We start from the raw sequence: 12,599 nt of genomic DNA, 5'->3' as shown, positions 1-12,599 counted from the left end.
TGGATTCTGTGCAATAGTTGGTGTCATTCCTCATCACTGCTTGGAGACTATCATTAGCCGGACATGGGAATTGCGGTCCCATGTATAGTAGGGTGCTGTTAACACAACAACACAAATGGCTGCATTTGGTATGATGCCGTGACTGGCAAGCAGGGATTTCTGACAGAATGGCATCACATTGTGTTGAGTGATAAATTGTTGTTTTGCACTACCTCAGGTGACCGTTGTCGATGAGTATGCATCCACACGTGTTACCTGTCATGCGACAGCCTTTTTCGACAGGACAGTGCTCATCCATATATGGCATGTGCCTCTGTGAACTGTGTGGGTGATGCTGAGGTACTGCTGTGATCAGCAGTATCATGAGATCTGTCCCCCAATAGAACAAGTGTGGGACCAGTTCATATATCAACTTCTTCCCAGTGCCAATATCCAAGATATCAAAGACCAGTTAAAACAATTGTAAGTCAGGTTGCCTCGTGAAAGGATATACTTGCCAGCGAATGAGTACATGTGTCGGTGCCAGAGGATGTGCAGTGTGCTAAGTGGACTCATACTACCAAGTTGTGTGTGTGTGTGTGTGTGTGTGTGTGTGTGTGTGTGTGTGTGTGTGTGTTCGCAACCCAAGGTTGCTTCATCAGGAAAGAGGGAAAGACGAAAGGATGTGGGTTTTATGGGTTTTAAGGGAGAGGGTCTGCACATATACAGACACAGGCAGACATGATGTGTGTGTGTGTGTGTGTGTGTGTGTGTGTGTGTGTGTGTGTGTGTGTGTGTGTGTTTACCCTCTCCCTTAAAACCCACATTATTTCGTCTTTCCCTCTCCTTCCCTCTTTCCTGATGAAGCAACCTTGGGTTGTGAAAGCTTGAAATTTGTGTGTGTGTTTGTGTATTTTTATTGTGTCTATCTACCAGTGGTTTCTCGATTGGTAAGTCACAGCATCTTTGTTTTTTTTTTATGTATATATATATATATACACACACACACACTCTCTCTCTCTCTCTCTCTCTCTCTCTCTCTCTCTCTCTCACAGGGTGAGTCAGGAGGGAAGGTATGTGCTTTGAGGGGTGATAGTATTAGTGATTTTGAACAAAAAAAACTTCATCTGGACGTATGTCCTATTCCTCCTGACTCAGCCTGTATACGTATGTGCCACCAGTACTGTAATGCATCCAGCTTTACAGTACACCATCTTCAGGCCCCTGTATAAAGACAACAATGACAACAGTGTAAAACACATAACAAAAGGGGTGGTGTAGATTTTTAAGAAATCAAGTTATATATGGTGATAATATGTAGTAAACATACAACAAAACCAAACTGTGCAGGAAGTGACATCAAAGTTAAAGATAAATTAAGGAATAAAATGAGAGAACAGTTGCACACTACAAATATGAACAAGGGAAAAAATATATCTATGCATAACATGTAATTTTGACTCCCAATTAGTAGGTTCTTTTTTACTATCCTCTTAGCAGTCGTTTTACTCACTGCTAAGTGTCGTGATCTCATTTCCTCATTCATTCTTACGTAGTCGTAACTTCAGACAGATGTCTCCATACACAGCAATCTTAGGCCCTTCTTAATATGATGTGAAGAGGCAGGCTGGTAGTCTTCTTTTCTTGATCCAACCATCTGTTTACTGCTCTCCCATGTGTTCTTCTTCCCCTAAATTTTTCCCTGCACAATGGTCTTCTCTTAATTATCACCTTTCCTTCTCAAGATGTGCCCAAGGAACTGAAGGTATCTTTGGCTGACGTGAGAAGATAAACTTCTTGTGATTTTAAGTTGTTCTATTACTGAAACATTTGTTCTTTTTTGTGTCCACAGTATACGTAGCATCCTCTGCCAACACGACATCTCAAAGGCATCAATGCGGCTCTTATCACCACCTTTCATGGTCCAGGTCTCGCATCTGTATAAGAATACAGGAAACACCAGTGCTTCTACCAAGCTCATCTTCATTGTGTTGAATATTGCCCAATTCTGCCATATCTTAGTGAGTTTGACCATTGGGGCTCGGCCAAGAATGATTTGTTGTCTTATCTCTTTATCACATTTTCCTGTGCAATTTATCAGAGATCCTAGATTTACATAATCACTCACTATCTCCAGATTCCTTAAGCATCTGTAATGCCTTGGCGATTTATAACCATTAGTTTGGTTTTTTTTCATGTTTATCTCCAGGTCAATGTTTAGACTAACATCTTTCACTCTTGAGTACAGTTTACCAAGTTCTTCCTCACTTCCTGCTATGAGTGTAGTATCATCTGCGAAGTGTAAATTGTTGATTTTCCTGCCGCCAATTGAAATCCCACCATCCCAGCCATCCAGCACTTTCCTGATTACACACTCCATGTAGATATTGTAGAGCTGAGGTGACAGTATGCGACCTTGTCTGATGGCATTTGTTACATTGAAAAATTGGCATTTGTTACATTGAAAAATTCTAAGTATTCACCATCTATGTTTATAGTTGCGGTATGGCTACTATAAAGACCTTTTAGTAAGGATACCAGTTGTTTTGGAACCCCAGACTCGTTGAGCGTATGCGACGACTTGTCCCACATGACAATTTACTATTATGTGACATATATATTCTGTTCTTTAGTTTACATTCATACAGTGTGCAAATTTTGTGTCATTTTATTCCTTAATTTATCTTTAACTTTGATGTCACTTCCTGTACAGTTTGAATTTCTTATATGTTCACTACTGTATATAATTTGATGTCTTAAACAAATTTTCTCTTCCTCCTTTTGTTATTTTACGCTGTTGTTGTTGCTGTCTTTAGGCAGGGATCTGAAGGTGATGTAATGTAATTCTGGAACTGGTAGCACAAACAAAATAAAACTGGAAATTTAGATGGATGAAGGTGTTTTGATTTGACATTGTATATTGACCAGCCGAGGTCCCACAACCATCTTGTATAATGATGGACTTACAGAGTACTGATGTTTTTCTTTTTTTTCTTTTCCTTTAAAACTGTGTCAGTGATGATATTATTTGTAATTTTACTGTATCTTGTCTTATTTATTTAGGTATATTGATTATAAAAGTTGACAATTGCATTTCATAAGTGATACATTTGCAGGTGGACCTGTGGTAACTGATCCCTGTGAGCAAAATAGATGTCTTGCATTACTGGAACGCCTTCTGGTGGACCAAACTACAAAGCATTGCCCTTTATTATGGCGCCTTAAATTGAAGATTCATCCATCAGAAGAGACATTTTATAGGGCAGTTGATGAGTGTCCATGGGTTCGGGTATGACAAATTTATCAGTATTTATTGTTTTTGTCATCTTAATCCATGCATAATCAATTTTTTAAATGAGACGTGTGTGTGACACACACACACACACACACACACACACACACACACACACTCACTTGCTCAGAAAAGCTAATGCTAATCTTTCTCTGATCTAAATTGTATTTAGTTTAGAAAATATTGAACAGCTTTTTTGTGCAGCTGACCATTAAAATTTCATCATGAAGGCAACATGCAGCTAACATCAAACAGGCACAGAGTACATGCTCAGATACGAAAATGTGCAGCTTGTCAGAGCACAAGCTCATAAAGTAGGTATGAGTAAGCTCATCTAAATTCCGTGTGATAATGCCCTGACTTTCCCATTCAGAAACCTCATTTGAATGTCATTTGTTGTTTGTGAGAAGGTCATGTTATGTCTTGTTAAGAAGGAGAAACATCTAGTAGCATGTGTCAGATTTTGTCTGCAGCAATATCATGACTTGTCAAGACTGCAGTTTATTGTTGTGCATTATTGCTGGTCATGTTAGTGAGAATCCCACAGCTGTCGTGCTAATATAGAATCAACAGAAGCAATCTTAGTGGCACAGCATGATTAATGTGCGAAAGGACAGATGTACTGTTTGCTTGGTCACACAGAGCTTTGCAGCTGTATCACATACATTGTGCAAGGAAATCAGATGGTTTGCAATAAGAGGAGTATCGGCATGGACAGTACAATGATGTCTGAAACACCTCAGACTGTAGGTGTGGCAGCCTTTATTGTACCTTCCCTTTATGCTGCAGCAGAGACATGTGCCTAGACTGCATGGTGCCCAGCAACAACACTGGACCAGGTGTGATGGTACGGAGCGCCATTGTGTATACAACATGATCACCCTTGGTCAACATAGTCGGACAGATTGTCAGACAGAAGCCGTTATATGTGTGATGTGTTAAGGATAGTGGATGTTCATGAAATGAAGGTCTCATTGATGCTATCTTTCAACATGATAATGCAAGACTGCATTTTGCCTGTCCTCTTGAGATAGCTTGATACAGAGGGTGCTCGACAGTTACCTTGGCCAATATGTTCTCAAGATCTATCACCCAATCGAAACATGACTGCCATTGTTGCCGTGAGAGGTGGCAGCTCAGCTGTGTGAAATGCATTTTGCACCCCCCCTCCCCCCCAAAAAAAAAATCACATACAAATTTAATCACACATTCTTCCTGCTATACTGTAACTATTCTGTATAATGCACAGTAAGTAAAATTTAATCATTTGCTGTCCATACCATTGTTCCAATTTTAATGGCCAGAAGTGCACAAATTATTTTTGTTTTTCAATAAAATGCCGGCACTAGTCCCACTTTTCATTCTACTTTAAAAACCATGACTGGTTTCAGCCCCCAAGGCCTTTATCCAGGGATACGTTCTGAGAGAACACAGAATGAGTGTTAGTCTTTTTGTGTTTCTCAGGACGCCTCACATGTACCACTGGATAATGACCTTTTGGACCCAAACCAGTCATGGATTTTAAAGTAAATTGACAAGTGTGACTGGTGCTAGCATTTTATTCAATATCAATACTGCTGTTGTGAAACCTGCATTACATTCTGACAAGAAACTAATTATTTTTGTCACTGTAATATTTTAAAACTACAATATATTAGTTTTTTGTTTTTCATACGTTGTTTTATTTTTCAAAGGACATTTATCTGGATGGAACATTAAGTGTTCCAGAGAAAGCAGATAAACTTCAGACTCTAATGATGGAAAAAGAGTTGCGGTATCATGTTTTACCTGATGAACTTGAAGTTATTCGGTCTGGATTTGAAGCACTTGCTGGTCTAGTGAAACATGAAGTAACTCATTAGTCCAGCTGATCAAGAATCAAGAGTACTCATGAAACAGTCAGTAGACAAGTGATATGTGTACAAATGTCTTTTTCCTCTTTTTTTTCCTTTTCTAAAGCTTCCTATTATTGAACTGCTCACATTCATAAAATCAAATGTAATTACATCAAGCAATTATTTATTAAGTCATGTTAATGTAAGAGTAAATATCATATGTAAATAAATTGTTGTTCAAAGAAAAGAACATGGCTGTTACAATAGTGAAAGAAATGATACTGTAAAAAGTTGTACAGATACTTTAAATGCCATGACAGCTGAATGTTGCTATGTTTTTGTGAAGACAGTGGCTTGAAATTGTTGGTTCAACTGCTCAATCATCTTCATGTTATGCAATTGGTGTTTCAGTGTGCATTGCCAGCTACTACCACAGTCTACAAAAGGTCTTCTATTGTTCTAGATTTATTTGTACAGGTTCTAATTTAGTATTGTTCAGCAAAATCCACTCTTCTCTTTTTCTGAACTCTGGTCTTTTTTTAGTTATTGACTTGTATATGCATAAACCATAAAAAATTAAATGTGGAACAATGAATTTTTTATACCAAGGCAAAAATATTGTTTCTCTTAAATATTTTTAATACTTACTTTATCAATAAAATGCTTACTACCAATATATTACTGAACAGACAGGTAAAAATGATGTTTGTTAAATTACCAAATTTAGAAAAAGTTGACCAGATGAACTGTTTATTATACATAATTTTTAATTGTTTGTGTAATTCAGTAACTGAATCGTAAACATAGATAGTCAAGAATGAGAACAATGACAATCTGGAAGTAGCGTCAAATGAGATGTTTGTAAAGCCTTTTCAGGTATGAAGAACCAATAGGGACCCAGAGATGATCCCGTTCCAGTTGAAATTATTAAATCTGGAGAAAAATAATATTAAAAAAAAAAAACTTTCAGAATTATGTAGCGAATATGTGCAGAGAGAGAGAGAGAGAGAGAGAGAGAGAGAGAGAATTTCCCATAAATTGAACAGTTCAGTAATTTTTTTACTCCACAAGAGAGAAGATAGTCAAGACACAAAAAAAATATAGATCTGTAACCTCTTTACCACAATGTACAGCTTTCTGATTAAAAGTATCAACTTTATAAAAGAAACACTTTATATTTTAATAAAGCAAAGAAACAGGTTGGCCATAGGAATGGATATTGCACAGTGGACTGCTTGCAGTGTGTGAATGAAATTATAGAATTGAGCAGTGAGTATGACTACCACTTTATATTGGATTGTGAAGGCAGCCAATTCATTTCCAATAATATATGTATTAATAATTCTTGAGAAACTACAAGTTATTCAACCTGTATTAGTATACTAAAGAAAATGTATTTCAGTGCTACAGTTTTTATTACACTTCATCAGGATAGTGGGAAATTTAGAATAGTAGAGGAGGCACCAAAGGAGATTCCATACCACTCAAACTATTTTCAGCAGTGTAATCCTTAAACAAGGGACATGAAGAAGGAATACGTGCTAAAGGAACACTTCTGAGCCACCTGCATTTTGCTGATTTGTTATACTTTTTGACTCTTGTGCAGATAATCTTGAGAAACAAATGGAAGAACTTAAGAGAGCCTGTCTGAAAAGAAGTCTAAAAATCCATTAAAAAAAGATTAATATGTGTGTAACATATAATAACATATTGAAATGACAATAAGCACAAATTAACACTGAAATCATTGAACCAATTGATAAGTTTCTGTATTTAGTGCTTAAGGCTTCTTTCTGTATGGGTAGAAGAATGAAAATGACCTGCAGTTCTTTTAGTAAAGAGTTTGCAAAACAAAGAGTTCCATGTGTCTGAAATAACAAGTTTATAATTGATATGTATTATTAGTTGTGATTTATGGCTGATGACATTCAGTGGGAAAACAACTAAAAAAATGAGGGTTACCATCAGGTAACGTAGAAATTGATGTGGGGAATTACCTGTACCTCCCTTGTGACCTATGTAAAAAAACATACCAAAACTCCCTCAACCTCAAGATATGATACATGCCAGTGGGGTGAGTGGCTGGTAAAGCAAAGAAGCCATTATCCGACAACTTCTGGGTTTTCTCCTGCAATCTCGTTGTATGAGGCTTACTCAAGTGCCTGTGGTAACAATTATTTCTTGAGGTGACATTTTTATTTACCTAGCTGTTCATGGGAATCCAGCAGTGTCAAATTCAACTAAAAATCCATTGGTGGGAAGGGTGTATCATCACACGATGTGCACAAGATTGCCAGAGAGGACATGAGTGACCAGCTCATCTAGGAAGATTACCATAAAAAGTCAGCTCAATAATATTAATAGAACACATCCAATGTACACAGTATATTTATATCTTTGCCTATCATGAATAGGTGAAACATGTTTAGTTCGCACAAACAAATTCAGTTGCAAAAGACAGAATTTTTCTTATCCATACGATAAACCATAATTGATCTCAGCACGTGAGGAGAAATGGTTGCAGATATTGCCAACAGCGCATTTATTGCCATAATAAGGGACAGAGGCACTCTAGGTAAATAACACCCTAATATATTCGTAAAGCTTTGGAAGAAATTGCAGGCCATTGAAATCATTTAAGGGACTATGGAATGGTACATTCCTACTCTAACCAACTATAGCTGAACAACTGAAAAATCCTGGATTCGTGACAGCTTCTGGAGTATGTTATAATTGCAGAGTAACATACCTCAGGCAGCTACAGAAGAGGGCTAATCAATTGCAGACGCATCATGGACATTGTTGCCAATGATTGACAGCAGGTGTAAAATCTTGCTGGGGAGATCAAAGTCCAGTGTCATTACTAAGATGAGAAAGTAAGAGTGGTAAACCCTGAGAAGATAGACACTTTCGTACTACACTTCAACACACACAGCCTATCCGAATCCCTGAATACTGGATACATTCAGTTGCAAGTCAGACTGTATATCCCCAGCCCCTTAAGACATTTAATGCACCAACAGTTTGGAAGCACTACACCATTCTGCAAATCAGCCACACACAAATACTACCTGCATTGCCAGTATACATGCATCCACTGCACTCAGGAACAACCCAAATGTGGAGCTGAGAATGCCCTATCATTCTGGAAGAAGGGAAAACAAATCAAGATGTAAAGATAACACAGTGTATAATGAGCAAAGAAGTAATAAGAGGTACACTACTCCTTAATTCACAATAGTAATGAAATGACCTACTGCAAATGGATATCATAAGTGCTAGCACTAATACCTGCACCTGTCAGAGCAGTTGTGGAGCTGTGTGCCTAAACAAGACATCAGTCAAGGTATAAAAGAGGAGCAATAAAAGAACCCAACATTATTCGTGTAAGCACGACCCCCAGTAGTTGTGGGAGCCATTGGTACCAATATGTAAGTTAGTGCAGTCTTCTTCAACTCCCGAGGAAAAAAATTAGAACACACTTCCCAAGAACCACAACACACATCTAGGAAGACAGGTGGAAAAAGGATGAAACACTACTGCTTCAGCCCTACCAAAATGTAAGAACACGAGCCCACTCAGTTGATGCAGCAACAACAGTAAAGGTTCTATAATTTGAAACTCAAATTATTTCACTAGTACAGTGGATCTGCATCATCTATTACTGCCATCTAGCTGGTCTCTGCCAACTATCAACAGCCTGATGGCAGATGCTACATTACACAGAATTAATTGCCACCCTAGCACCAGAAAAACAACACACAGTACAAAAACCATGCAAATACAGAGATTCTGGAGGAGTGTTTACATGGCATATGAGTAAGTTTCTCTGTTATTTGTATCAATTTTCATCAGTAAAGTAGCAAAAATCTCTATAAATACGCTCTATACTGCTTAAAAAAAAAAAAAAGTTTTATTACGATAGCTGTACAATGAACATCTGTCTTAATTAAACACAAAGTATCTGTAATACAAGCATGTGCAAACCATGCCTACTCAAGTATGGCAAAGAACTGTACAGAGCATTTTGCCACAATTCCAGGAATATAGTTGTGTATTCACAAAAAACTAAAAATCTAAAAGACCCCTTACAAACTTACTTCCAGCATTAAAGGCTTATGAAGGTTACATGATTCCCAGTTTTGATTGCTGTAGTAGCACATTATGTGTTAGGATAATGATTTCCAGCTAAGATAAGACTTGCAGTCGGGCGTACCCTTGGTGTCAGATTTCTCTGAAGGCTGATCCTTTCACACCATAAACATTATCTTGGTCCTTTTCAGGGCCACAGTTGACCATCATATTGGTGAATATAGAAGGTATATCATCGCCAAAAAGAAGAACTGCTACAAGAGCTGCGCAGAAAAACCAAGTGTGATGTACTCTACATACAAGAGACCCACAGAAGCTGTGAAATGCACAGACCAAAAATACACGGAATGTGACTGGCTACAGAAAGACCCCACCCAAAATATGGAAGTGCTATGTTTGTCCAACCAGATATGCAGGTAATATCAACAGCCTTTACTGAAGCAAATGATCTTGAAGTCTTAACTTTGGAAGTCAAAGGATGTACAATCACATCTGTGTACAAACCACCAGATGTTGATCTCAAAATCAATGTACCTGATAACTTTTGTAGTCAACACACACAAATAGTGACTGATGACTTCAACTGTCACAGCACCTCTTGGGGCTATGAGCATGATGATGAGAATGGTATAGCATTACGAGAATGGGTGGAAGGCTATCATCTGAGCCTTATACTTGACCCTAAGCAATCTTCATCTGTCAACAGTGGCAGATGGGAATGCAGATACAACCCTGACCTGATTTTTTGCAGGGAGAACATCTCACAACAGTGCATAAAAACTGTCTGCAGCTCTATTCCAAATACACAGTACAGACCTATTATGTGTGAAATTTACGCAGCAGTTCGACCACAGACAGTTCTGTTTAGAAGAAGGTTTAACTTCAGGAAAGCCAACTGGCTACAGTTTACAGAAATGCTGAATGCTGCAGTTCGCAATATTGAACCTTCATGTGACTCATATGACACTTTTGTGCAGGCTGTAAAGAAATGCTCCAGAACTGCCATTCCTTGGGGTTGTCGAACATTGTACATTCCTGGTCTAACTTCAGAACTCAGCGCTCAATTTACAGAGTATAAGGACTATTCGAAGAAGATCCATTTGGCAAGACAATGCTGGCAGCTAGGAATAAACTTTTTGCATCTCTGAAAGAAGCCAAAAGGAATTCTGGGTTAAAATTATAGAAGAACTTGATCTAACCAGAAACAGCCATAAACTGTGGGGATTATTGAGATGCCTCAATAATGTCCCAACCACATCCAGAGCACACTGCAACATCACTGCAGATCAGGTAACACACCAACTGCTCGTGAATGGGAAAGGAAGCCATAGAATCAAAGTGCCAAAAATACACCAAGAGGCCCAGCAAGAAATGAGGGATCTGACTTCCATTCGAGATATCTGAATTAAACAAGGCTATTAAGGACAGAAAAACTGGTAAAGCATCCGCTTTTGGATTACATCCATATGGAATAAATTAAGAATTTTGGCTCAGCAACAAGAAAATGGATCCTGAAGCTTTTCAACAATTGCATGAACCAGTGCCAAATACCAGAGATCTTGTGAAAGAGCAGGGTGATGGGTCTTCTGAAACGTAGAAAAGAAGCAAATCATCCCAACAATTTAAGACCAATTAGTCTTTTGAGTCATCATTATAAGCTGTTCGAATGTATGGTTCTGAATCCTACCAGTAATAGACCCTCTTCTCATACCTGAACAAGCAGGATTTCGACCTAACAAAGTTGCACAGGGCAGCTTTTGAATCTCACTCAGTTTAAAGAGGATGGCTTTGAAACCTGACAAGTAATGGGGGTGGTCTTCATGTATCTCACAGCAGCGTATTAAACTGTCAGTCATCAGTTACTCCATGCAAAATTATACAATATGAACAAGAACTCCCACCTTGTTGAACTAATCAGCACCCTCCTCCAAAACCTCAGGTTTTTTTTGTTGAATTTCAAGGACAACGCAGTCACTGGAGAGCACAGAAAAATGGTCCGTCTCAGGTAAGCATCTTGGCTCCATTTCTCTTCAACATTTATATCAACGATCAGCCACTGACCCGGGCACAAGGGGATTCTTGTATGCAGATGACCTAGCCTTTGCTATGTAGACCTCATGCTTCGAAACAGTGGAAAAACCTGATAGCTGCACTTACAAGTAGAGGACGCCTATTCGTTGTTGCTGAATTCATCCAAATTCATGGTACATGTAAGGCATGGTGAGACAAGAAAATGTCCCAAATGGAAATTCCAGATGGCCAAGCATTTAGGAAATAAAAGGAATTTTGATACTTATCAATTGTCCCTGTGACAGTGTGTTTAGGAAGTGCTGTTTGGCTCAGCAGAAACATTTTGCATTGAAAGGGTTGCAGGTTTGACTCAGCCACGTGGCAAATATTTTTGTGCTTGCAGTGCGTACACTACTGTCATTCCAAATAACCACAACAGCATATAGGTTGTTTTATTAATTTATATAAGCACAAGAAGCATAGGTGTAGGATGAAATGTGGGACTGCAAACATTTAAAAAGGGATTGTAGTTCATTTGTACATGAGAACATCATGTATGTAAATCAACGTTCCTGTGTACACAAACATTGTATGTTTCTGACTCAAGAATAATAATTTACACCATAGAAATAGATAAAAATTTCACCTTGAGTAAATAGATATAATTCAAATCACATTAATCTTGAAGGTTTTGTGGGAAATGGGAAGCAGGTGTATTGTAGTTCCTTTACCAAATTGATTTATGAAACAATATTCTAGTGGTTGCAGTATTAGCTCACTACAAATTTTTAATGCCTTATCATATTCTGCAAATGCTGAGGGAAGGGTATACAAATGGCATATCAACTATTTTTTTGCAGCTGCACTCGCACAGCAACGGCATAAGTAACCTGCATCAATAACTGAAATGTTTAGTAGACTGCATGTATTTGGATACCCAGGGAACTGATGATTCCACATTCATCCACAACATATTAATGACTGACACTGTAGTCTTCAAGTGAAGCTCATAGCACCTCACGAAGTCTAGGGAGCAAATATATGTAGAGCATGAATGATACTGCTTTTACAAGATGAATCAGTTGTATGCAAATCGAACTGTCAGTCCATCCAGATACCTTCTCTCTGACACACCAGGAAAACACAAGAAATTGAAATATTTAATATTTGGTCACATCTCATAGGTTATAATTGCAAAGACAATTCCTTAATATCCCTGTCTTATTTTCACATAGAATTTTTAATAGCATGTCCTAACATAAAAAATGTGAATGCTGAATGATATTCATTCAGATCACAATCATTGTAAGTTTTATTAAGATGTTTTACGTTGTGTCTCACTAAAAAGTGATGAAATAACAGCTTGCCATTATTTTTTTTTAATTTCTTGT

The 12,599-nt window shown here is 37.9% G+C and overlaps 1 protein-coding gene across 1 annotated transcript in view; it reads left to right on the top strand.

The window, feature by feature from the left end:
* Window positions 1–6,133, top strand: part of LOC126094869 (nuclear exosome regulator NRDE2) — a 190,092-nt gene extending 183,959 nt beyond the window's left edge. The window contains exons 15-16 of the mRNA XM_049909500.1: window positions 3,096–3,268; window positions 4,966–6,133. Coding sequence (XP_049765457.1) covers window positions 3,096–3,268; window positions 4,966–5,133 — 341 coding nt within the window. The 3' untranslated portion in view covers window positions 5,134–6,133. The remainder of the gene's footprint in view (window positions 1–3,095; window positions 3,269–4,965) is intronic.
* Window positions 6,134–12,599: the final 6,466 nt, after the last annotated feature.

Source organism: Schistocerca cancellata, chromosome 8, assembly GCF_023864275.1.
Source record: "Schistocerca cancellata isolate TAMUIC-IGC-003103 chromosome 8, iqSchCanc2.1, whole genome shotgun sequence".
NCBI classification, from domain to species: Eukaryota; Metazoa; Arthropoda; class Insecta; order Orthoptera; family Acrididae; genus Schistocerca; species Schistocerca cancellata.
The sequence above is the reverse complement of the archived record's forward strand: the minus strand, read 5'-3'. Positions and strand labels throughout refer to the sequence as shown.